This window comes from Clinocottus analis, unplaced genomic scaffold (genome assembly GCF_023055335.1).
Source record: "Clinocottus analis isolate CAN_PGR_092001 unplaced genomic scaffold, fCliAna1.0.p SCAF_22, whole genome shotgun sequence".
Lineage (NCBI taxonomy): Eukaryota > Metazoa > Chordata > Actinopteri > Perciformes > Cottidae > Clinocottus > Clinocottus analis.
The window spans coordinates 735,351-761,259 of record NW_027175954.1 but is presented as its reverse complement, the minus strand read 5'-3'; the positions used below and the strand labels follow the sequence as shown (position 1 = coordinate 761,259).

General features: G+C 43.4%; 1 protein-coding gene across 2 annotated transcripts; it reads left to right on the top strand.

The window, feature by feature from the left end:
- LOC137792866 (uncharacterized) lies at nucleotides 1–25,893 on the top strand. Of its 2 annotated transcripts, XM_068588651.1 has the most exons (57): nucleotides 1–153; nucleotides 701–775; nucleotides 943–1,184; nucleotides 1,849–1,942; nucleotides 2,065–2,208; nucleotides 2,995–3,197; nucleotides 3,366–3,511; nucleotides 3,926–4,041; nucleotides 4,140–4,319; nucleotides 4,405–4,436; nucleotides 5,563–5,660; nucleotides 5,800–5,822; nucleotides 5,949–5,970; nucleotides 6,068–6,095; nucleotides 6,209–6,287; nucleotides 6,536–6,682; nucleotides 6,844–7,055; nucleotides 7,996–8,087; nucleotides 8,200–8,318; nucleotides 8,435–8,599; nucleotides 8,678–8,715; nucleotides 8,815–8,912; nucleotides 9,796–9,818; nucleotides 9,932–9,953; nucleotides 10,049–10,076; nucleotides 10,188–10,266; nucleotides 11,396–11,542; nucleotides 12,070–12,272; nucleotides 12,396–12,499; nucleotides 13,162–13,280; nucleotides 13,391–13,546; nucleotides 13,975–14,189; nucleotides 14,374–14,459; nucleotides 14,936–15,066; nucleotides 15,160–15,285; nucleotides 15,383–15,573; nucleotides 15,666–15,754; nucleotides 16,517–16,644; nucleotides 16,764–16,891; nucleotides 17,212–17,329; nucleotides 17,918–18,136; nucleotides 18,224–18,391; nucleotides 19,078–19,227; nucleotides 19,327–19,391; nucleotides 19,491–19,620; nucleotides 19,790–19,875; nucleotides 19,971–20,100; nucleotides 20,656–20,846; nucleotides 20,997–21,087; nucleotides 21,237–21,366; nucleotides 21,455–21,645; nucleotides 22,059–22,211; nucleotides 22,300–22,436; nucleotides 23,512–23,651; nucleotides 23,753–23,847; nucleotides 24,345–24,867; nucleotides 25,414–25,893. In XM_068588651.1, the coding sequence occupies exons 1-57, from the start codon at nucleotides 40–42 to the stop codon at nucleotides 25,491–25,493; spliced, it is 7,239 nt and encodes a 2,412-aa protein (XP_068444752.1). In that variant the 5' UTR covers nucleotides 1–39; the 3' UTR covers nucleotides 25,494–25,893. The 2 variants fall into 2 exon arrangements, with proteins under 2 accessions (XP_068444752.1, XP_068444753.1); XM_068588652.1 differs by lacking the exons at nucleotides 1–153; nucleotides 701–775; nucleotides 943–1,184; nucleotides 1,849–1,942; nucleotides 2,065–2,208 and adding an exon at nucleotides 2,836–2,907.
- Nucleotides 25,894–25,909: the final 16 nt, after the last annotated feature.

Here is a 25,909-nt window from a genome sequence, read left to right as displayed (position 1 = left end):
GGTCACAACTGGACGACCCCTGGTGGAGGCCACAACTGGATGACCCCTGGAGGAGGCCACAACTGGACGACCCCTGGATACCCTCATACTTATCCTCCACATCCCACATATAACCCAATCCCACCACCGTCGCCTCAGATCCGCCTCAAACAGGTACTGTAATGTCTCGTGGATGTACCGATGCCGCCGAGAGTCCGAATCTGAAATTATTATTTGTTTCCTTCAAATCTTTGATATTTCATTCACACTTCAAGGGGAAATCAATCGTGCTGGGACAAACAGACACACGAGATATAGTGTGTTTTTCTTTTATTATTCAAAGCTGCCTGAATCAACATTCTCATATTATGTATAAGTGGCCTTTCTCTGTAAGTAACCTGCACAGGATTATCACAAAGTCTGCAAGTTCTTCTTGGCTGTACGGAGTGATTTAACATGTTTTACCTTGTTGTTTCATGGCTGGAAACATTGCTTTTTTAGTTCAATATCACAGTTCTCCCTCAAGGACTAGTTTGACATTTTGGGAAATACGCCAATTGGATATCTTCCTGATGATTATTCAAAAAGATTGGCATCTTCGATGGATGCACTTTTCGGTGCTTAGCATCAAATATTGTTCGTATAGGAGAAGCAACTTATAGAGATTAAAGACATATAAACGGTATTTAATGAAATGAAATCTCTTTTGTTTTACATACAGTTTGTAAGTGGCTTCATGACGGCTTTCAAACCCATCGGGAGCTTCGTTCATGACTTTGTGTCCTTCACACAAGAGGTACAAGCTCTCTCAGACACAGACAGACACACACACACACACACACACACACACACACACACACACACACACACACACACACACACACACACACTTAGAGGCTACATAATACAACGTGAAGACATCCGGCAAATTAAATAAACTCCTGATCTGCTGTGTTTCTGCAGAGGAACGTGTCAGAAGTCAAAAGCACCACTCTGACCCAGTTCCTGCTCAACTGGACTCTGGCCGAGCTGGCAGACATGTACCGACCACGAAACACGTCCGTAGTTCCAGAGGCGCCAAAGTTCGACGTCACAAACGTGGAGGACTGGTACCGGCATGTCGTGATGCCGGTGTTACGGAGGTTCCTGCCAAACGACGGGGCCCTAATGCATCCAAACGTCAAACTGGCGTTCCACCGATTGTTGTAAGTCAAGCTAACGTTTGAGATTATATTCCTAATGCAGAACAGAAGCAGGCACCAAACTGCAGAAAGACAACGTTAGCGACTAGCTAGCGAAGAAAGTGGAGCATCTGGCAGCTAACGTGGCTTTTTTCAGGAGCTAGTGGAGACTGAAACAGAGCTAAATCGAGGGTGACTGTTGGATTTAGATGTATCAGGTGACCATGAACTTGACTCTAAATTCATGCTAATGCTACTTATCAATGACTCTGATGCTTTTCTCAGGAGCTGGTGGAGACAAAACAGAGCTAAAAAGAGGGTGACTATTGGATTTAGATGTGTCAGGTGACCAGAAACATGACTCTAAATTAATGCTAATGCTACTTGGCAACGACCTTGATGCTTTTCTCAGGAGCTAGTGGAGACCAAAACAGAGCTAAAAAAAGGGTGACTGTTGGATTTAGATGTGTCAGGTGACCAGAAAATTGATTCTAAATGAATGCTAATGCTACTTAGCAACATTTCGATGTGTAATATGACAACTGCCAAAGTAACGTAAGTGTGTCCAGGTTGTGCGTTTGTCAGCTTGTTGTGAGGTTGCTCTGCCCACTAGTGGTCAGTCGATGTGTTGTAAGATGGTGTGTTATAATCACTTCTAAATGTATGTTTGGGTCTCGGTTGTGTGCAGCTATCTGGACCAGCGTGCCATGGACAATGACACCTCTGAAACCTCTGAAGTCCAGGATGTCTGCAGCATCACTCTTAAGAATAACTCTTGCGGGGTGAGGCGTCCATCGATTCTTTAATTTACGTCTATAATTAATCATGTTTAGAATGCTTAGAAGTTTGATTTTATTTATTTTTTACTTCATGTCTCAATTCTCCTTGTTTATTTTCGTTCCAGATGACCGATGCGATGGCAAACGTGGCCAAAGTGTTGCACTGTGCCTCGTTCAGCAACCTGGCGATGTCCGAGGAGACGGTCATGAGTTTGATTGGAGAGTTGACTGAACGCCTGAATTTACTGATCCAAGAGCTGCTCACATCGGTGAGCATGTCGACCTAAAACTGTTTTACGTTGTTTTCCTTCTTATTGAAATATTAATCTTAGTTTCTCAGCGGTACAGACATCTGAATATGAGGTTTGATAACGGACATTACTGATGTAATCAAACATTTTAAAGCATTAGCGAAAGAAAATAAGCATTTGTGCGCCTGTTGCTTTAAGTGAAGTGTCAAACTATTTGGGACCTATTGCAAATTCTACTTTTTCCCCGACCCTGGTTTGGTGTTGGGGGTTTTCTTTTGTTTTATTTATATCAAAAACTCTGTTTTTAAACTACTAACCTGTCAATCAAAATGTAACTCTGTGTGCTTTAGTTAGAAACTGTTTGGCAATCAATTTTGTTGTTTTTTGTTGCATGTTTTAAACTGCCATAAGCGAAATGTATTTGGTTTCATGTTTTGTTATAAGGTGCTTTTATTTTGAAGGCGAAAAATACGGTTAAACCGGAAGTCGGAGCGCGCCGTTTAACGGCTAAAAATAAGTTTGTAACGGTCAATACGGAATGTTTAAGAAACGGTTTAGCTTCCTGATGCGGAACAAGCTCTTACATTGGTTTTTAGGAAGGAAGTTAGGTTTTTGTAAGGAATAAAGACATTTAAAAAATCATCAGTTAAAGTCCAACACCATCTGTCAGAGGAGTACGCTACACAAAATATATATTAAAGTTTATAAAGCTGAATGGTACAACACATCACTCGTATTGCTTTTGCCGTTCATAGTGAATAACCGACATGTCGTACATTTTTCTACTACCTTTTCCTCCCGCAGAACCTCACAGCGGTGGCGTCCGACTTCCGGCAGATCTTCAGCGAGGTGGAGTCTCCGTCTCTGAGCCGGCAACACCTGGATGACCCGAAGTTCATCGAGCTCTGGTTTCAGGCCAAGCTGCTGCCCCTCCTGCCCGACGTACCCAGAGAACTCCTCACCTGCCTCAGCACCAAGAACTTCTCCTGCCAGGCGTACCAAGCCATGTGAGTCCACAAGAGGAGACCATATCTCTCTCTCTCTCACACACACACACACACACACACACACACACACACACACACACACACACACACACACACACACACACACACACACACACACACACACAGTACTCAATTGTCATGCCTTTCTTTCTTTCTCCATATGTGCAGTGTGGCAGCATTCAGAAAATACAACTACCGTTATAGCTACTACCGCTACAACAACTTATACTACAACAACTACTACTATGGGTATTCTGATGAGCCGATCTATAAGTACTTCATCTATCCCTTCCTGCTGAATCACAACACTTCTGGTAAGTACACTGATGACGAAAGTATTGTCAGCAAAATGTACTTAAAGTATCAAATGTAAAAGTCTGCTGGAAAAGATTTTTGATTATCAGTGATGTGCAGTCACTATTTTAATGTTTTCGCTGGTTGAGGAGGTTTAAATTGTAACTATTTTATGGTGTTTTGGCAGTTTAATCTGTAAAATTGCATTGTTTTAAAAAAAAGGCAATCCATATGTTTTTTTCTGTACAATATTTATTGACAAAGTAAATAGTAACTTTTGCTGTCAAATAAAGTTGAGTGAATGTTTAAAGTTGCATGAAATGAAAAAATATATAGGTAAAGTCCCCTGAAAGTTGTACTTAAGTTCAGTACTTGAGTAAATGTAGTTAGTTACTAATTTAATGAATAAATACATTTTTGCGTGTATGTTTCAGATCCTCAGTGTGTCTCCTCGGCCAATAACACAGATTGGCTGACAAAGAACTTTGGTGACTATTTGGTCGTCCCCTCCATCGATGTCTTCTACAAGCTCAACCCAAACTTCTCTGGAGTAAGTCCGGAGAACACTGACAGGCCGATGTTGTTCATCTAAACCTCACTTTTCTTCATCTGTAATGCTTCCCGCTCTTTTGTCTCTCTCGTGTGCAGCTAGAGGTTCTTCACCTCTTGACTTCAAAGCAGATAGCGGAGATGCTGCTGTTGCCTCTTCCGACTCCACCTGAGAAAGACGTCGTGATCGACCGAGTATTTGACTTCTTATTGGAGTCCCCTGAAAACAGCCAATTAAGTCCTGGAGTCCTGCGCAACCTGCGCCATCTCAGCTATGAGGTAACGGCTTTGTAATGACACGTAACTTTAAAGCTTTCAGAAAATCAGTCCTGGATGATTAACTGTTAAATATTCAATTTGTCAGATGAAACCACCATGCGATGTCTTCAAACACATGTGAGTACTTTCAGATGCTGTTATTGGTTGATTCTCGCCAAATTATATTTTTATTATTACTTTAGATTATCCCATTACACCTTTTTAACAGCAAACATTTTGACGTGTCAAAGTATATTTACTCAAGTTTTGTGCTTTGTGCAAATTTGAGCTAAAATATTAAAAATATTGTCTGAATTTGATTCATTTGGGAACAATAATGACACAAAAGCGCTCTGACACTAGCAAGACTCTTAGTTAGATTATACAAGATCAAACTTTTTTTATCCCGGGGGAAATGTTTGTGCAGCAGCTGCGGTGCAAAGTTGAAAAGAATGCAAACATATTAAGTGCAAATACAACTAAATATCATCAATAAATCAATGAGGTGCAATTGTCTGCAAGTCTGCAACAACCACAATTGTACGAATCCAACCTACAATTGGTTAATCGTCCATCTTCTGACTACTTTATACAACATACTAGCGAGTTATTCTTACATTTTTTTAGAATTCTTAATATATTCTTTTATATATATCTTTAGCCTGTCTCCAAGGGGGTAGTGTCGCTGGGATATGGATGTTGGCATACCACTGCACATAAACTCCAGTACTTTAGGTGGCGCTGTAAGCACCTAGTCAAGTTGGTTGCCAACCCCCATTTTAACTTGTAGAAGAAGAAACTTGACCAAGAAGCTTGGAGACTATTCCCTGTTTGTGAGAGAGAGACACGCGCGATGGAAACTGGAAAGCAGGTCTGCATAGCTCGCTGTTAGCTCGCCAGCTAACTAGCGGGGCGGGTGTGGGAGGGGTCGCCGCGATCAGCTGTTAAACTATACAACTGGTGTAGTGATCATTTCCACGGCCCGCCACTGCATAAAATACACAATGTGTAAATGATTGAAAAAATAAAGTGAACCGTAAACATACACATCAATTTCTAAATGATGAATAAATAGCAAATGTTTTAAACGGAGTAGGGAAAAAGAAAACGTGCCTGAGGTCCTGCCCCCTTTCATACTCTAACTTAAGGAACTTAAATAATTAACTTATACAAATAAGTAATCGTCTTAGTAGTGTCTAAAACAATCCATAGCCGAATGCTGTCTTCTTGAATGTGTTGTGTTTTTCCTCTATTTGTGTGTCAGCTTTGAGAGATTGTACGCAGCCATACCTCTAGTGCCTCGAGACATTGAACCAGACATCTGGACTGGCATTGAATATCTGAGACGTGCGGTGCCAGATGGTGAGTCTCTCTCTCTTTCACGCAGACATAGAAAAACATACAGGAGGACCATAAACACAGAGGCACAATTTGTATTTTTTTGTGTTATCATGTGCACACAATAGTTGACTGCATGTTGTCTTGTGTTTGGATTTAACAGGGTGTTTGCCAGCGAACTTGACGGTGAGATTTCTTGAAATATTTCAAATATCATCTATTTCATCTGTAATTTTGTTGCTCATGTTTAGAATTGTATGATGAATTATTGTCATGTTCCTTCAAACGTACTAATAACTCTGTCGTTCACAGTGCCAAGCGATCCCCTACAACGGTAAGAACTCTTCAAAGTCTCATTTTGTTACTCATTACGTTACTGTAAATCCTTTGAGCGCTACAAATCTTTTTGTTTTATCTCTGCTGTTTGACAGATACTAACTTCTGCAGAGGAGTTAACAGGTATCCCATGTGTTATGATATCTATCCAAAATTACAAATAACCGTTTCATTAGTTTCTTGACTGATGGGCACTGGACCTTTTTTTATTTTTTTATTTTTACATGTATTTACAGCTCTGACCTGCTCTCTTATGAGAACACATCTATGGAAGTTCCCTGCAGTTTTTCCTTGGAGAAGTATGCTTGTGCACAGGTGACTATGCTGGACTAGAGCCACAGATTTCAAACACAAGACTTTATTTTTGAGAAAACGTTGATGCAACATGCTGCCTGTTTGGCTGAATTACTAAATATGATAAGATACGCCTTAAATTCAGATGTTGCTGCATATATATATATATATATATATATATATATATATATATATATATATATATATATATATATATATATATATATATGACAGAATATAAATGACCATTTGCTGTGTCACACATACAGCTGGAGAACTTCACAGCCAATAAGCTGGTGTCTCTTCTGAAGTGTAATCTGCCCGGGAACAGCAGGAACTCCAAAGGGCTGTGGAAGTTGCTCTTGATGAAGCTGTCATTCGTCTTGGACCCAGCTTTGGACATTTTGGCTAACATGGTCGGTTTCTTTCTAACCCTCTGATGAACATCCTCAACTTCTTTTCAGGATTGTGTGAAGTGAACCATTCACGTGTGCACAGTTACAAAAGAGCAACTCAGTTAAAAGTAGATTGAGGGAGGAAAAAGTCTAGGGATTAAATCTATCGATCTTCCCTTCAGTCCACGAACACGGTTGTTCCAGCGGCGTCTGCGGTTTTGGACGTGATTGGAGAGATCAGGGTGTCGATGTTGACCGACGAGCAGCTGATGAACAGCAGCGTCATCGGGACGTGGTTCTCCGGCCGGCTCAGGGTGTTCCTGCCATCTGCATCCAAAACGTTTCTGCAGTGTCTGAGCACAAGGAACCTCAGCTGTGATTCATACCAGCAAATGTAAGTGATTTTCCACCGCCTGACGAGTCTGACATTACACATCCATTGCAGGTTACTGTATTTCATACTTAAGAGGTCTTGACTTCAGATGTAAATGGCCAACATACAGCGCACTTAATTATATTACAACATGCCTCTTGTCTGGGGTCTCCTCTCGTCTGGGGTCTCCTCTCGTCTGGTGTCTCCTCTCGTCTGGTGTCTCCTCTCGTCTGGGGTCTCCTCTCGTCTGGTGTCTCCTCTCGTCTGGTGTCTCCTCTCGTCTGGGGTCTCCTCTCGTCTGGGGTCTCCTCTCGTCTGGTGTCTCCTCTCGTCTGGTGTCTCCTCTCGTCTGGGGTCTCCTCTCGTCTGGTGTCTCCTCTCGTCTGGTGTCTCCTCTCGTCTGGGGTCTCCTCTCGTCTGGGGTCTCCTGGGGTCTCCTCTCGTCTGGTGTCTCCTCTCGTCTGGTGTCTCCTCTCGTCTGGTGTCTCCTCTCGTCTGGGGTCTCCTCTCGTCTGGTGTCTCCTCTCGTCTGGGGTCTCCTCTCGTCTGGGGTCTCCTCTCGTCTGGTGTCTCCTCTCGTCTGGGGTCTCCTCTCGTCTGGGGTCTCCTCTCGTCTGGTGTCTCCTCTCGTCTGGGGTCTCCAGGGGTCTCCTCTCGTCTGGGGTCTCCTCTCGTCTGGTGTCTCCTCTCGTCTGGGGTCTCCTCTCGTCTGGTGTCTCCTCTCGTCTGGGGTCGCCTCTCGTCTGGGGTCTCCTGGGGTCTCCTCTCGTCTGGTGTCTCCTCTCGTCTGGGGTCGCCTCTCGTCTGGGGTCTCCTGGGGTCTCCTCTCGTCTGGGCTCTCATTTTTTGGTGATGAGTTGTGTCTCTGCATTTAGTTTTTTGCTTTTGATTTTTTTTTTTAACCATTTCTATCAATAAATGAATACACTATTCATCATTCTGTCATTGATTTTATTGTCAGACTGCAGGAATATATCCACCGTTTTGATACCAGAAATACTTACGTGTTCGTCGAGGATTTCATCCTCCCTTTCCTGTCGCAGCCACACTCAGGTACTCGCTGCACGATCTGAATGAATGTAACGCTGCGACTGTTTTTAATAAAAAAAATAGTGAGTTGAAATATGTTTACAGATATCACTTCATCCTCATGACTTGTTTCCAGGTCCGGGCTGTGTGTCTGCCTCCAACGGCAGTGCGGAGTGGCTGATGAAGAATCTGGGTCCGTTTTCGCATTTTCTGAACATCACACAGCTGTTTCGACTCAACCCGGACTTCAAACCTGTAAGGATCGATTCCTGCTGCTGTCAAGGATTTAGAAGATTGGCCGATGCCGTTAATGTGACCTCGTTATTTTCAACAAAAGTAAACTTTTTGTTGCGTGCCCTCCCCTTGTAAAGCTGGACGTCCTACCCCTCCTGCATCCAGCGCAGAATGCAGAGCTGCTGGTGTTGATTCTTCCTGATTCTCCAGAGAAAGACGTCATCATGAATAAGATCTTTGATATCCTGACTCCTAAAGGCACTGTGGACTTTATATATTACCTCATCCTATACCAGTACCAGGTAAAGAGATGATCTCTATTTGTTCATAATTTCCACTTTGCGCCGCTTGTTGAAGGTAATAACCGTTGTTTTCCGTAGCTGAAGATAAACCTCTCCTGTTCAACTCAAAAAATACTGTGAGTTCATATGTATTCATCGATTATTCATTAATAATGATATTAATTGATATGAAATGATATGAGTTGTAATGTTAATCCCACGTGTTGCTGTTCTAGGTTCACCAAACTGGACTTGATCAAACCTACACTTCCTCTTTATGAAATGTCGTTCATCATGTACTATGAGGAGCTGTTAATCGGGTCGATACCACCAGGTGAGAAGCTTCGTCTGTACAATCTTGGATATCTTTTGGATCATTTTACACACATTTCTCCAAAGTACAAGTTAACGTGATTGGTATCTCCGGAAACTGTGGGATCCTCGCTCGGATATGAAATGAAATGATTTGGGTTTGAACATTGTTCAGTTGCACAGGATGAGGTTGTAATGATTCAATCTCACCGCCATGTTTTCAGCGGGTGTTTTAAGGAGAAACTGCCTCTGAACACGTCGTTACACGACCTGGTCAGCAGCAGATGACAGACCGGGAAAGTTAAAGACTAGCTGCTGAACATAGTGCAACATTCAGCAGCTAAAGAGACAGATATTTCAACCAGGAGCTGGTGGAGACCAAACATCAAGCAAAAAGAGAGAGAATATATTGACATTCAGCAGCTAAAGACACAGATGTTTCTTTCAGGAGACCAAAAAGAGAGAGAATATATTGACATTCATCAACATTCAGCAGCTAAAGACACAGATATTTCCCTTAGGAGACGACGAATCGAAGCAAAAAGAGAGAGAATATATTGACATTCATCAAACATTCAACGAGTCCCCTTAAAGATGTGTGTTTAATATGTCAGTGTTGTGTTCACTACTTGTTTCCCCTGCCTCAAGCGTTAAAACAATCTAAAACAATCATTGTGGGTTTACCGGACACACAGTGAATATCGTGTTTGATCTCCAGTAAAAAAAAAGCTGTACTTTGTTGAATAATTCAATTTACAACCTACCGCTAAAAGACGGCCGTTGGTCATTTAGAGCAAATTCAGGTTTGTCTAAAAGTCATCATCAAACCTGAACATGAACTTACCATTGGAATGAGCATTTTAATGCTATTTCTCAACTAATTAACACGAACATGTGTTTCACAGGTTGCTTCATAAACCGTGGAGAGGTAATTTACTCTTTTTTTCTATGCTTTTTAAGCTTTTTTTGCTAACTATTGTTCATCTCATATTTCTTTTGTGATAAAAGATTCATAACCATCTTAATCCTTTTCTCCCCAAGTGCATAGTCACCATGACCAACGGTAAGTTGTCTCACTGCTGAAACATTTATAATATTATTCAGTGTGTCAATGTTAATAATCACCATGAATTGTTTTTATTTAATTGTTTTTTACAGAAACGGACATTTGTGTTGGCGTGAACCGGTGGGATTATTACACCTCTCTCTTTATCTTACTTGAGCTTTTTAATATGTGTCGTGTTCACATATCATCGTGAATCATTTTTTATTTAAATTGTATTATTTGAAACGACAGAACGAAGCTGCAGCTGGACGGCGGACAGATGGACGGACGTTTCTGTGACTTTGCTGTTGAGGAACTGGCCTGCGCCTCGGTAAGACACCCAAACATCTCCAGGGGTGGAACGAAGTACATTTACTCAAGTACTTTACCGTAGTAGAGTTTAGAGGTACTTGTACTTCACTTGTTTATGATAATTTACCCACTAAATCTTTTTTCTTCACTTATTTACTTATTTGACGCTTATTTATAGTCATCTACAAGTTCCTTTTTTTTTTACACAAAACAAATATTATGATACTTCTGATCTACCTAGTAGTATACAAAGTATCTCAAATTGTCTCCAAGGTGACAATCTACAAGGAATACACTAGTACTGTATTTATTTTAGTAAAAGTAGAAATACCACAGTGTAGAAAGTCCTGCATTCATCAAAAATACACTTTAATTACCTATAAAATGGAAGTACTCATTGTGCTGAATGGAGTATTTCACACTATATATATATATATATATATATATATATATATATATATATATATATATATATATATATATATATATATATATATATATATTTATATTTTATTATTGGACTTTAATTATTGAGGTATTAATATGTGAGCATCGCTATTGTTGCAGCAGCTTTATCTATAATAGTACATCATCATCATCATCATTATCATCATCATCATCCATTAGCTAAACAGTGTAGTGAAGTAAAGAGTAGTAAAGTAGCATTAACTAGAAATACTCAAACAAAGCACAACAACCTCAAAATTCTACTAATGTACAGTATACAGAGTACTTAGTTACATCCACAACCGCTAACTTCACCATCAAAATGCTCTTACGTGCTTTTGTTGGTGTTTAAAAAAGGAGTAAAATAATATTCTATAATGATATTAAACTTTTAAAGGAGTTGTTTTACATAATGGGTACTTCATACTTTAGTAGCTGAAACTACTTAAATGTCAATGACATCATTTTTTTTACATTTTTTTACGAGTACTTCCTCCACCACTGGACCTCTCACATCCATAACTGCCCGAATATATGAAGTAGTTTAGCATCTTGAGTTAGTTTTCTGGCCTTTCTTTTCGTCTTTTATATTCACCTTTTGCTTATTGAATACAAGTACGGAGAGCAAAGTGAAACCGGTGTCAAATTCCATGTGTGTGCACATTGACACGCGCCTTAAAGCTGGTTCATGCCCCACACAGCTGACGGCGTTGAGGGCAGAAGATCTGGCGGCGTTGCTGGCGTGTAACCGCTCCTCCGTGTCCAGCGGCTCCCGACCCGCCTGGAAGCTCCTCCTCTCCAAAGCCTCGCACGTGCTGGACGGAGCTCTGGACCTCCTGACCAACACGGTACGAACCAGCACCTCTCCTCAACTTATCAACCCGTTTCCTCATCGCTGCACTGAACTGCATGCTCAATGCTTTGTTTTTATTTGGTAATACAACCTTCAAAAGTAAGAAAGAATATAAGAAATGAACCATGCATCTGGCCGAGAAGGGCCATAAGGAAAGAAAACACAAATTAAAAAAAATATTTAAGCAGGTGAATAAGTAAAAAGAAGAAAACAAAACAATCAAAACGGCAACTTTTCAACAACATTGTCAGTCAATCGTGTCAACCATACGTTCAGTCTAACTTACAGATATGTAACAGCAAATATATTGAAAGAGTTCACGGGGTTTCTTTAACTCAGGTTTAAACTCATACCTTCCTTCTGAGGCTGAGAATGTACACACACATAGCTATAAGGACAAAATGGACCAAATATATGTCAAAATAAGGAAATTGGCAGGTGACTCGCCCTCCCTAACCACACGGGTTTCTGGATTTTGTTGCCGCTTAATGCGTTTTATTGTTGTTGTTTGTTTTCTCGTAGACTCTGGACCCCGGGAATCCCGCAGTGCCGATGGTTTTGGACTCCATACGAGAAATCCGACTGGACTCGGCCAACCTCACCGATCCCGCCTTCATCCAGCTGTGGTTCCAGGTCCGGCTCCGGCCGTTCCTGCACGCCGTCACCCCTCACTTCCTCTCGTGTCTCACCACCAAGGGGTTGAACTGCACCGTCTACCAGCACATGTGAGCGTCTCATCTCATTCTGCACGTTAACCTCGGCACAAGATGTGAATCTCTCTCTTGAGGCGAGGGGACGTCGTCACCGCGCTCTGCTCTGACCACACGACCCCCTTTGTTTCCTTTCAGGGTGCAGATTCTGAGCCGCTTCCAGCCGCGCATGACACTCGAGAGGCAGATTTTCGTCTACAAATACTTCATGAAGACTTTCCTGACCAGGAACAACGCCACAGGTGTGTTCTCACGTTTTTTATAAGGTGTAAAAAAGTATGAAAGTAAGAGTACGTTACATTTAGCTGACGCTTTTATCCAAAGAGACTCACAATCTTGCTCTGTACACCGTAGACACAGCGACAGGGAGCAATTAGGGGTTAAGTGTCTTGCTCAAGGACACAAGACGTGGACTAGCGGAGCCGGGGTTCCAACCTCCGACTCTCTGATTCAAAGACTGCAACGCTAACCATTGAGCCACAGGCTCATGACGCTTTAAAGCTCATTCTGCACTGAAAAATAATATGGCTCTTATAAATGGAGCTTAATTATTCCCACAACATGTACAGGATGTACAGAGATATTTGATGAAAAGAGTGATGTCATGCACAATGAATCCAACACCACACATTTATGACCAAGACAACGTTTAAAACAAAAAGTCTTTTCATATAATGAAGGTTTAAGCTCCGCTTGCAGGTCTTCTTCAAACAAATTTTCAATTATATTTATTGAAAGATTCTCATTTTGAAGAAATAAAGAGAAAGAAATCCATCATCTGTGGCTGCTAGAGGACTTTAATGACGTCAGTGTCATAAACATACTAAAGTTGTCTGGGTTTCTTGAAGATGCCGCAACCGTGAAGCACACAGCAAAGTTGAATTTGTCGTCTTTTGCGCTTCAGACTCCAGCTGCAGCGCGCACGTCGACAGCAGTGGAGAATGGCTGCAGAAGAACTTGGGCGGGTTCTCCGCGCTCGCGTCCTTCCGCGAGCTGCAGATGCTCTATTCCAACTTTTCAGCGGTACTTTCCCGTTCCCTCTCTTGATATTGTGCTCTTTTATTTGTTTTCTTTATTTCGCCTCCGTGTTTGAAACCGCCGACGTGTGTTTGTCCGTCCGTGTGCTCGTGCAGATGGCGGCCTTACCTCTGCTGACGGTCAGGCAGCTGGCGGAGGTGTCCGCCACGCCCGACCAGCTCACCTCTCCGGCGCAGGTCACGATGGTGATGAAACACGTCCCCGACAGATCCCTGCCCGCCTTCTTTGATGACTTCTCTCCCGCTATCATGGTGAGCCTGTGAACTATCAATAGTCTGCTTGTCTGGGGTTGTTTTGGGGTCTAACAGTCAGGATTTAGGGCAAGTAAAAAGCCACAGCGGGCTAGTAAATACGGCAACTTATAGACATTTTTTGATAACTGATAATAAATACAACAATTTGAATAGAGCAAAGAAAAAATTTACTTTGGGCAATTTGTTTTCTGACCCAATTTGCCTTAATAGGATAAAACCTAAACTTTAATGTTGAACCCTGTAAATATATGACTATTCATATATTTTCTATGAAGGCTTTCAGCAAAAAATTGGATTCAAAACTGTCTGATTTCAGAAATATAGAAGGAGTTGCAGTGAAACCCGATTTTTACATGCTGCTCTTATAAGAAAAGAACATTTTTTAACTCTTATTTTGTCGTTTTGTCGTTTCTCTTCCCCCGCAGAGTCGAGGAAACCAGCTCCCCTCGGCGGTGAGGTCGGCCATGTTGCAGGTCGTGTTCGATCGAGCGAACCTCTCCCACCGCTCGGTGGGCGATTCGGTGGTTTCGCTGTGGCTCCGCAACCGACTGCGCCCCCTGCTGGGCAACCTGTCCATTGAGCACGTCGCGCCGTTCTTCGGGATACTGGCGGGAAGAAACTGCAGCGTCGAGCGTCAGGGGTCAGTCCACGAACCAGAGATTTCACTTTACTGGAATGAATCGAACTGAGTGTTGAAAACAGATGATTTCTGGTTATAAAATATGTAACAGTTTTAGGGTCTTCTCTTCTCTATAGTATAGATTCCAATCAAAAGTCAAAAAAATCTTGATTGCCTTATTTTTTTTTATTTCATTTCATTTCAGAATCGGCAACCTGAATTCAACAATCTCCTCTCTGAGTGAAGAGACGAAGAAAGAAATCTTCAACCACATCGTTCAGACTCTCGAAGGTATAAAAGCACACTGAAGGAAACTATCACAGTTCTGGGTGGTAACATGTTACGAAATGATGTCATCGCTTGTTCAGGCGTCACATTTTTTAAAAATGTATAGACACCCTGCCACAACCTCTGATTTACCATCTTTGAAACCAAACTTTCAGCCTCAGTGTGTTAGACGGGCGACCTCGTTCATTCTCCTTCGTTCACTCCCTCGTTCCCTTGTTCCCTCTCCCTCGTTCCCTCTCCCTTGCTCCCTCTCTCTCGTTCCTTCTCCCTTGTTCCCTCTCCCTCGTTCACTCGATCGTTCCCTTTCCCTCGTTCCTTCTCCCTTGTTCACTCTCCCTCGTTCCCTCATCCTTGTTCACTCTCCCTCATTCCCTCTTCCTCATCCCTCTCCCTCGTTCCCTCATTCCCTCTTCCTCCTTTACTCTCCCTACCCCTCGTTCACTCATTCCCTCTCCCTCTCCCTCGTTCCCTCGTTCTAGAGCCGATTCCTCTCTCCTGCTACAACGACAGCCACAGTTTCTACAGTTTCCTGCAGCGCTCCTTCATGGGGTTCCAGTTCCCCAACCTGACCACCGTCCTGTCCCTCATGCCTCGCGACAGGACGCATCAGGTCGGTGTCCAGAGAGCAACGGTGTGGTGAGTTGCGGTGTTTTTGGACTGAGGGTCGAGGTGATGACTCATCTCATCTCTGCTGCTCCTCCAGCTGCTGAACTCCGTGCCTCCGTCGGCTCTCGGGGATTTCCTCCGTCGGCCCGACGTCGTCGACGACGCCGCGGAGCTCTGTGTGATCTACGACCACTACAACCAGACGCCGACGTTCCTGCAGACGGTACGTACACCACACACACACACACACACACACACACACACACAGAAAAGCAAACACACGTTCATGGTGTAGTAACGTTCGTGTTCACTCACTACAGGAGTCTCTCCCGGCGGGGGTGCGGCGGCCCACGCTGCCTTGCGTCTGGCCCTCGGCGCTCAGCAGCTCCGAGAGGTCGGAGGTCAACGCCTGGTTTGACCAACGTCTCCAAAACTACCTGCGCTTCCTCACCAAGAGTCTGATCAGCCCCAACAGCACACGCAACGCCTCCTGCCTGGCCTTCCAGAAACTGTACGCGTAGTTTTCACAATATTTTAGACTTTTTAAAAAATAAAAAAAAAACATTTTTGAGTGTTTTCAAATCCAGAGTTTTTGATTTCCAGAGTTTCAGTTCTGGGTGAATACAACTACACAGGCGCAGACTTCATGAGGAGAGATGTGTTCGACAGCGTCAGGGCCTACCTCGCCTCAGGTCAGCCTCTAACACTTAACTGTGTTGCCGACTCAGAAACTTTCTTCCTAGATTTGGCAACTTTATGGCAACTTTTCAGATTCCTTAACTCTCGAAGATAGTTGCTAATATTCTCATAAATGTTATTTTGGTAACACTTTACCTTTAAAAATACTTGTAATGCATTATAATCAGCTTAGACTACTGTATAATTATATATTTATTACGCTTTCTAACAATACTAACACATTATAAAGTATTTTTTATGTGTTATAAGGACTTCATAATTGCTGCAATATAATTTTTTTTATCAATTATCATAGTTTTTATACATTATAATATATTTATAACACATTATACTCACTTTTAATATGCGTTATAAGTTGATTGTAAGTTGCTTTACTTGCATAAATTTAATGATATATTCAAATATATTTTTACATTACTTCAAGCAAACAAAGAGTAACTTGTTATCACATTACAATGCATTAAACTAGTGATTATAATGCATTATAATGTATTGGGAATAATAATAGACATATGTATCCTTGTAAGTATTAGGACACTTACAACACACGAGTAAATGCTTTATAATGTGTTAGAATTGTTTTAAAGCATTGTTGCTATTTACTCATTGTTATAACTATATGTACAAAGCAGTTTATGACGCATCACATGTTATAATGCAAAACCTTACCGTTGTCTTCATTCATTCTTCATGTATCTCGCTGGCTTCCCCTCGGTGAAGCCCTCCGTGTAAATATTGATAAGTTGTCGTTGCAGCGACGGTGCCGAGATGTTACGACAGCAGCGACCCCGAACTGAACTCCACCGCCTGGTTCGCCGAGTACATCGGCCCCTTCGTGCCTTTCCTCACTCTGGAGGATCTTCAGACGTTCGGATCGGCTCAGGTACCGGACCGGGAATTTGTGAAATCCTAAACCGCGGCTTTTGTTTGCTGGGATGGAAAATCAGGTTGAAGGTGAGACGGATTAATGACTGTATGTTTATCCCTCTGTCCTCTCTGCAGGTTCTCCAGGTGTTCGCAGTGAACCCTCTGAACCTCGCCGTCCTCAACCACACCACTCTACCTGCCAACCTCACCGACTACTACACGGAGCTGGTTTATCAACAGGACGGCAACTTCAACCCTTTACTGTGAGTGTAAAATACACACATGAACGGCTTGAATGCACTACTGAACGGGGCCTACTGGGTATGGACCCTGAAAATAGACACAAAACTACCAAAAACTGACTCATGGCGGCTTTAAAGACCCAAACTCACTAAAAAAGAGATGCAAAACAACTAGAAATAGATCCAAAATGGCTAAAAAGTGATGCAAAATGACTGAAAGTAGACTGTTTGAGTTTGGGTGTCTTGTTTCAATGTGGACAGGGTGTCTCTCCCCAGGGTCTCCTTTGTCTCATAATCCGGTACTTGTGTGTAAACCTGCTTCTTCTCGCTCCCCTCCGCAGACTTCCTCTGTCGTTTCGGTGTGTCGCTCCTGGTCCAGCGTTCAGCCAGCTGTCACCAGAGGACAGTATGATAGTCCTGTACAACCTGACCACCCTCTGCGTGTCCCTGGACCCTCAGGTAGTGAACACGCACACTGCAGCACACGCACACTGCAGCACACGCACACTGCAGCACACGCACACTGCAGCACACGCACACCGCAGCACACGCACGTTAGCGGCGACAGTTTTCAAGCCGGGACGGCAGTTTTTTTTGTTTTTTTTTGCACAAACAGAAAGGCGACAGTTTTAAAGGGAGAAACCCGGAGAAACAAAAGTAATCAGGATAAAAAAATCTTCAATACTCTGCGTGTTTTTTGGCGAGACGTCAAACATTCTTTCAGTGATTACCGGTGGGAACATTGTGAGGGATCGTGTCCTTTTTCTTTTCTTGCAGCGTTTCTAGTTTCTCTTTGTAAGTTCAGGGAAAGCATTATTTTCTGTATCCTCCGTGTGAACATCGCAAAAACATCTCATGTGTGGCTTTCTTAGGGTACATAGTTGCACTTTAGAAGCTTTTAAAAGTATAAAAAGTGTACTTTAGAGTAAATTCTACGTTGCACTTTTTGTATATTGAACTGCACCAAAAACAACCGTTTTCACATTGAATCAAAACTCTACTTTACACAAAACTATGACACTAACTTGTATATTTCCTCCGTCGTAGGTCTCTGCAGCTTTGGCCGGTAACCTCGGCGACAACATCGACGCCATGGCCATTTCTGCCCTCGGCGGCGAAAGCTCCGGCATGTCCACCGGGCAGATCAAGAACATAAACCCTCAGCAAATGTTGGACGCCCTCGGCACTCTCGGCGGCGTGATGGGCTGGAGAGAAGGTCAGGCCAAGGCCATCGTCCAGTCGCTGATGTCCTCGGGGGCTTTCCAGGTAGAGCAGCAGTCCGTCAAAAGTGCGTCTGAGTGTTTTTTTAGAGAACCCGCATTCAGTTTGTCCGCGTGTCCTCCGTCCCAACAGATCAACAGCACCTCGTTGCTATTGCTGGGCTCGCTCGTCATGGGCATACCCGCGAAGGCAATGGGCAACATCGCCGGCTCCCAGCTGCTCACCGCCTCCAAGGACCCTTCGTTTCTGGAGCACCTGATGTCCGCTCCACAGATTGTCCAGCAGACCTTTGTTGCTCAGGTAAGGCGACCTTTTCCTGTCTCTGATGCACCATTTTACTTTTTATAGTCCAAATTTGACCCGGAAGATATGCAACACCCTGAGACCCTTCATTCGGATGGAAAAACACAAATAAATAAACCTTCTTGTAAATAATGAAGGGAGGAACATCACAACCGTCTCGTGGATGTTTTAATATTCACAAGAGAAGACAGTGAATTGATTTTGGATTAGAGACTCACAGACTTTGATTGACCAAAGTTTCTTTTGAGGTCCAAAATGTAGACGCAATTATGTGTCTTTCTTTAAAACTGTCAGATCCACAAAGTGTTTCACGTTTTTTCTTCAATTCTTCTTAAACCTTTGAAACCATTTTGTGAAAATAGAAGATGTCTGCAGAATGTGTGGCACCAACTATCCTCCAACGTTCAAAGGCCTGTTTCAAGCTTCACTTCAACACTCAACAAATTTAGACCGCGTACACTGAACTATTTCGCGTAAAAGTGGAGAAGTTGAACAGTCACATCCTCTTAAAAAAATCTTGTCCTTGCTCACCTGCGCTGGTCCCACCTCTCTGCTCGCTGCAGTGATGGAGAAGCGTTCCCAAAATACACTCTGACAGCACTGCGGCGTGTGCTCGGAGGTGAAACACACACACACACACACACACACACACGTTTAAACTCGCCTCCCACCTCCTGACGCAGATCATATCGGCGGACAGCAACGTCGAGGCGATCGTACAGAACGTTCCCGACGAAATGGCCACTGAGATCCCTCGTGCTCTGCTGCTGGGCTTCTCCAACAACGCCAGCGTTATCGAGAAACTCAACAAGAAGAAATGGAAACACCAGCAGGTAGAGCAACAACACTGACACACACACACACACACACTTTTGCAGTGAACACACCTGCTGTACATTTCAGATATGCCATGTCTGTTTATTTTTTTTTAGGTCGAGTTGTTCTTTGATGTGGTTGCTGTGGAATCTGCGACCGCAGCGCTGGGAGGTGCAAACAAGTGAGTCTTGGAAGCACAAAATACTCAATCAAGAAATGTCCTGCAGGTGGGTCTCACATGTATTTAACATACAATGTGTGTGTGTGTGTGTGTGTGTAGTTTGTCGTCCTCTTTATTGCAAGGGTTCACGTGCACCGGGGTGAGGACCGTGAAGTCGGTGCAGATCAAGAAGCTCATCAGAGCCTGTCGGAGGAAAGGCAAGAACAAAGTCACTCTGGTGGAGACGCAGGTGAGCCAACGCGTGATTTATTCACGACAAGATGTCTTCGTTCTACTGTTTGTTTGTGGCCGAGATATTTAAAATGTCTCCCCGTCTTCTCACAGACGAATCACAGCTCCCAATAACGGAGACGTTAATGTACAGAGTTTCTCAGAGTGTTTGCTCGTCTCGCCAACAGTTGACCTGCATGTACAACCACATTAAAGAAGACTCGGATGCCGCCGCCTTCGCCCTCTATCCTCCTGATATGCTGCTGTACTATGAGTGAGTTTCGTGGGGGATAAAAAAGGTTTTTTTTTGTTCAGAACACAACCGTCAGAACGTTTTTTACGAGCCTCTGTCTCCCTGTGACTCTGCAGCTACTCTCTGGTGCCAGCAGCCAGCTGCAGGTCCTATTTTGAACAGCTGTCGGAGGCAGACTTCTCCGTCTTCTCTCCAGCCCTCAGCTACAAAAGGACCGCCCTGTTCGCTAACGCCAGGAGCTGCCTGGTGAGTCCCTCCACAAACAGAACGACAACATGTTCACATGTTCCACACGTGCTGAAAGAGACCGTTAAACTACATTTCAACTAAATCAAATAGAGCCGAAGGAAGTTTGAAGTTACATCAAGAATAAATAAAGCTTTAAACGGTGTAAACTTTTAAATAAAGCTTTAAAAGGTGTAAACTTTTGATTCATGCTAATCCCTCAGTTGGATGATTTCAATGAAGACCAAAGAAATCCAACAAAAAATATGCGTCCAAGACACAGAACATGAGATTATTTCACGAAAATCAAGTGAACCTTATTGTTAGCATATACCTTGTGGTGTGTTTTATGTGCTACTCTGAAAGCAGTCGAACCCAATGGCTGAGCGTGGTCGCCATGCGCTTCATGCCCAAAGAACTAATCCTGTCAAATTTGCCGAATGGAGCTAACCATATCGTTAGCATCACGCTACGGCTAAGCGGGGAAGTACCAGAGCAGAAGGCGTAACATTTCTGTTCTTTTGACATTACAATCTGTAATTTGTATTTCTCTTCCTAACCCTTCTGTTTTCTCAGGGCATAACAAACACGAGTTTGACTGAGGATAACATATCGGTGCTGGGAAACATGTGCTGCACTCTGGACGGTTCCTACATCGAGAACTCGGACCCGTCCATCCTGGAAAAACTCAATCTCTGCCTGGACCTCACCGACGCTCAAGCAGCCGCTGTTGAAGCTCTACTGCTGCGCGGGAAGACGCCGTACGGGTACGTCAACAGAAGCAATACATCTCACAAGTAGATAAGAGATAAATCAGGAACCCTTTTCACTTGTATGTCCTTGTATTGACAGATTTATGTATTACCAGTAACCCTTGATGATCCTATTTTCTTCTCCTTCTGTTTTTTGATAACCAGGACTCCATCCACATGGACCGAACAGACTCTGAAGGACCTCGATATGTTACCGCTTTACCTGACTTCAACCTTCTACGATAACTTTGACAAAGTGAGTAACAAACACGTGAATAGGCGCATTGAGAAGAAAAGGTGACCGTCTTTCCATTCGTCTGGGGCCTTCGGTCCCCTGCTCGGTGTTGGTGTTGGACGGAGGTCGACGATGTTTCGCTTAATTCATTTTCTTCTTCCCGCGAGCAGAAAACGAAGCGGAGGTTCTTGAGGTACTTCCTGAAAGTTCTTAGGAGCAACGGAGTGGACAGAATGAAGAGGAGGACGATGAAGAAAGAAGTAAGGAAGTCGATCAGAAACAGGTCAAAGCGATCAACCGGTGAGTGTCACTTCCGTAATCTGATATTTTCTCTTCTTGGAGTAACTATTTTAACTATTTTTCCCCAATGGTGTTTTTTTTTTTTTAGATAATGAGTGCACTGTAGGAACGATCACCCAGGTGACCATCAGCGATGAGACTTTCCCCTTCGACTACGACGACATCGCTCAGTTCAACTGTTGCCTCAGCGGCGCCACCGTCAGAGACAACCTGGAGGGCATCGTCGAGAAGGTGGACCAGGAGGAATACCTCCATGTTGTTCTCAGCAAGTTGAGAGAGGTAGGCGACGGGAAAGACGTGATCGGTTTTGGACATTTTTCTTTTCAACTGAGCAATAAAAGTTCTGGCTTGTCAGTGAATTTTCATCGAAAGGAATAGTTCACACATGAATATAAATTGTGTATAAGTCCACAAATGCTTGACAAGAAGTTTTTTATACCTGTATTTCAGTCTGCCTCCCTTTTGCACTGGACGCTCCGTGATGGCATTCGATAGAAAGCTTTTTCAAAATGTTCCTAATCTAAATTTAAGTTGAAAAAAAGTAGTTTTTTTTAACCTACTTTGAGCAACTTATTGACATTTCTTCTTCTCTCTCTGTGTCTACACAAAAGACACCTAAAACGCAAAAAGATCCAAATAAACAAACCGGACTCTGATCCTCTGCTGGCAGATAATGATTGACATATTTGTAGGTTTACTCGACCCTCCCAGAAGATCAGGTGCAGCTCTTGGGCCCGGCGTCCCGCGTGGCGACGACGGCCGACGTGGACACGTGGACCGTGACTCAGATCGACACGCTCGCCGCTCTGATGGACTCCTCCAACGGGCAGTGGGACCCGAGTCTGGTGAGCAAACCAGTGGAGAGATTTGTTGCTTGTATGCGTGACACCGTGATGGGCCCGTGATGAATGAATGATTCTTCTCGTCGCCCAGGCGAAGGCCGTCGTCTCTAAGTACCTGAGTCACGCAGGGAACAAACTGGGCAGTGATGAGCTCAACTCCATCGGGGGAGCCAACCTGTGCTCCCTGGACGCCGACGTTTTGAGGAACATTTCCCAACAAAGCATCAGGTAAAGAAGTCAGAACCGCGTAGCGTGACCGCCGAGTCCAGATGACCGTTCAGATAACGCAGGTTGCGAGTAGGGAGGGTTTCTTTTCATAGTGGAGATAAAGCCCTGTGAAAATGTATGTTTCCCTCTTAAGAGCTCAGTTAGTTTCATTGTTAGATCATGTTATGGTTGCATCTTTGCTAAAACAAGCACATTACTGCCTAATTATTATTATTTTTTCAAGTGTCTGTTGGAGAATTTCTGCTTTGCATCAGAATGTAGATGAAACTAAAAACATACTAAGATGTTTTTTTCCGCCCTGAAGAGGGTCTGCAGGAGGATAGAGCCGCTACGTAGACTGAGAGAGACCATAGACCTAGACCTTGAACTATCTCACTAATATTTTAACTATAAGTACATCATTTAGTTTAGACATCTACCTTAAATGTTTTATGTTACAGATTTGGAAAAACTTGGGAATAAAGTAGGAATAATTTTGATGTGACACCATTTCCAATGAGCAGCTATTTTCTTTTGAGGATGATTGAGAATTTCTTAAAACCAGGCATATCTAAATCACAATGATAACATTGACATATGATCCTAATATGTATCTTCCGTAAATAATGGTTATATAAGTTATTTTTTGACAGAAATGATTTTCCTGCCTAAATCATCTCCTGGTGATAGTGGCTGCCTCTCGTTATATCGCCGACATCCTCAGTTGAAGAGATCATGTGATTCTACTCGTGTAGTATAACGGCTGTCAAGATTGTGACTTAGGTCATTTTATTTTTCCTAAGTCAAAAGACAATGTGACTTAGGCAATTTTACAAGCTTTTCTGGCGTTCTTAAGCTAGAATTTAAGCTAGCACTTTAGTTAGCATTTTTGTCATCGAAAATCTCACTATCAGAGATCCCTTCAGCTTGTATTTTGAAGTTTCAACCCCAACACGAGTCTTCCCCCAGGCAGGAGAAATATAAACGTGTGTGAGGATTTGTCTGTTGTATTATTTTCTTAAAATTCCTTTTCAGTATCCTGTAACCACTGAGCCTATTTCTCGTCTCTTACTTTGTGTGTCTGCGTCTCCTGCAGAGAGGCCGACGCCCTGACGGTGTCCAACTGCACCGCGGAGAAAAAGAAAGAACTGTTCACCATCGCCGAACAAGCGTTTGCCTCAAACACTCGCTCAACTGTCTCTGTTAACGCTTACCAGCTCACGAAACCATACATCGGTACACAAAACAGACCCACGCACACAAACACAAACAACCATGCTGCACTGCAGATAATCTTCATTTGAGCACAGCTGATGATTTCTTTACTGACCCTGCAGGAGGTGCAAATTCCGGCTACGTCCGAAGTTTGGCAGCATCCAACATCAACATGGACGTGGCGACCTTCACCAGTCTGGATGAGAACGTCGTACTGGTCAGTCAAAAGTACTTTGAAAGGCTTTGATGTAGTTTCAAACACACAAATCTGGAAATAGTTTTAAGACCTTTCTCCGTCTCAGCAACACACTCTCGTGAGATTTAGCAATTAGCTTTCACCGTAACGTAAAACATACGTAAATTTGGCCATTAGCTGTGTAAAACATCAGAAATTAAAAATACATTATGTAAATATAACTCAGTCTTGAAAAAGTAAAAGTTTTCATTTGGCAGAAAATCGGTTCCTTATTAGTGTTCTACCATTTTATCTGATGTTTCTGGATTAACATTACTGCTGCATACTACAACTTTCAGTACCTTGAATTTGTACATTTACTTTTCGTGAGTAAATGTACCAGATTTGGACAAAATGCTACTTTAATGGTTATTTATGGCTGTGTCCAACAGGTTCTGCTCGATTAAAATAAATACAAATACAGGTGGGTGTTTATTTGCACATAAATATATGAAATTTGTCTGCTCTATTTTCCCTAGAACCTGACGGTTAGTGAGGTTAAAGGTCTGCTTGGCACCAACTTGGCAGATTTACAGTCGTATCAAAACCAAACTTTGGTACAGAACTGGATCAGCAGGCAGTCCCAGGCAGCCCTTAACACGCTGGGAATTGGTCTTACGGGAGGCAGGGTCTCCAACACGACCACCAACGCTACGACCACCACCGGCTCCCCAAGCGCCTCCAACGCTACGACCACCACCGGCTCCCCAACCGCCTCCAACGCTACGACCACCACCGGCTCCCCAACCGCCTCCAACGCTACGACCACCACCGGCTCCCCAACCGCCGCCAACGCTACGACCACCACCGGCTCCCCAATGGCCTCCAACGCTACGACCACCACCGGCTCCCCAACCGCCTCCAACGCTACGACCACCACCGGCTCCCCAACCGCCTCCAACGCTACGACCACCACCGGCTCCCCAACCGCCTCCAACGCTGCGACCACCACCGGCTCCCCAACCGCCTCCAATTCTGTGACGACCACCTCCACCACTACTGGTGAGTACTGAAAAAGTGTTGTTTTATTTCTACGTCTTCTACATGGATCTTCAACTGGTGAGAACGCTGACTCATTGCTGCGTCCATATTGAACAAGCTAACTAACCTTGTGATCAATTGTTTGACAAAAAAGTCGGGTTACAAGCCGCTCCGACCTTCGGTGGGTGTTCCCGCTGTGGCAAGCTAACGCTGCTCCTAGCTAACGCTGCTGCTAGCTTCCCGCTGCTGCTACTACTGCGGCTGCTGCTGCTAACTGCCCGTGTCCCGGCTGCCAGAGACGGGGCAGTGCTAGCGGAGAGCTAGCAGCAGCGCTAGCAGAGAGCTAGCAGCAGCGTTAGCAGCAGCACTAGCTGGCTGCAGCGGGGAGCTAGCGGGACACCCACCGAAGATAGTAGCGGCTTGTAAATTTTTTTTTTAAATCCTCCTTTTTGATCCGTAAATGAGTTTTTAAGAGCGATTCAGAATATATTCTGGTTGCAACATAATGATGAAATACCATGGAATATGATTATGCTGTTTTATGCTGAGTTTGCGTGTCTTTTTCAGGTAACGGTGCGCGCCTCCGAGCAGACGCCGGCTTCTCCTTCCTTGCTCTCCTTGCGCTGCTTATGGCTTCTCTTGTGTGAAGATAACGCATCGCTAATTGTTGCAACTGATAAATACATACCGACTAAATGAAGGAGATGCTGTGAAACCACACGCTTACATGAAGATTTGAATGTGCAATAACAATCAGATGTATATGAAGACATTGTCTATTCGTTGATCCCTCCGGAGCAAGTACCTATGCTCTTTTTTTAGGCTCATAATAGATTAACTTTTTAAAAATGTTTTCCACGTTATGAGTTGTTTTTACTGTTGAAGTTATTGGTGAAACGAACAAAAGCAAATGAAGGAGACAAATCCTGCTGTATTTAAGTCGCTGTAATCTCGAGTAGCCATTTTGAAAATTGCACCTTCTTTGTAGGAAGGCTTATCTTGCTGAATGAGATAATTAATAAATCAATATTGTAAATTGTTGCACAATCATCAAAGTTCATCA

Bases quoted from the DNA above. Each gene is read 5' to 3' on its own strand.
- LOC137792866 (XM_068588651.1), top strand. From the start codon at position 40: ATGACCCCTGGAGGAGGCCACAACTGGACGACCCCTGGATACCCTCAT. The intron at 15,067-15,159 runs GTCGGTGTCCAG...CTGCTCCTCCAG, and splicing joins CTCGCGACAGGACGCATCAG to CTGCTGAACTCCGTGCCTCC. The intron at 19,392-19,490 runs GTGAGTCTTGGA...GTGTGTGTGTAG, and splicing joins GCGCTGGGAGGTGCAAACAA to TTTGTCGTCCTCTTTATTGC.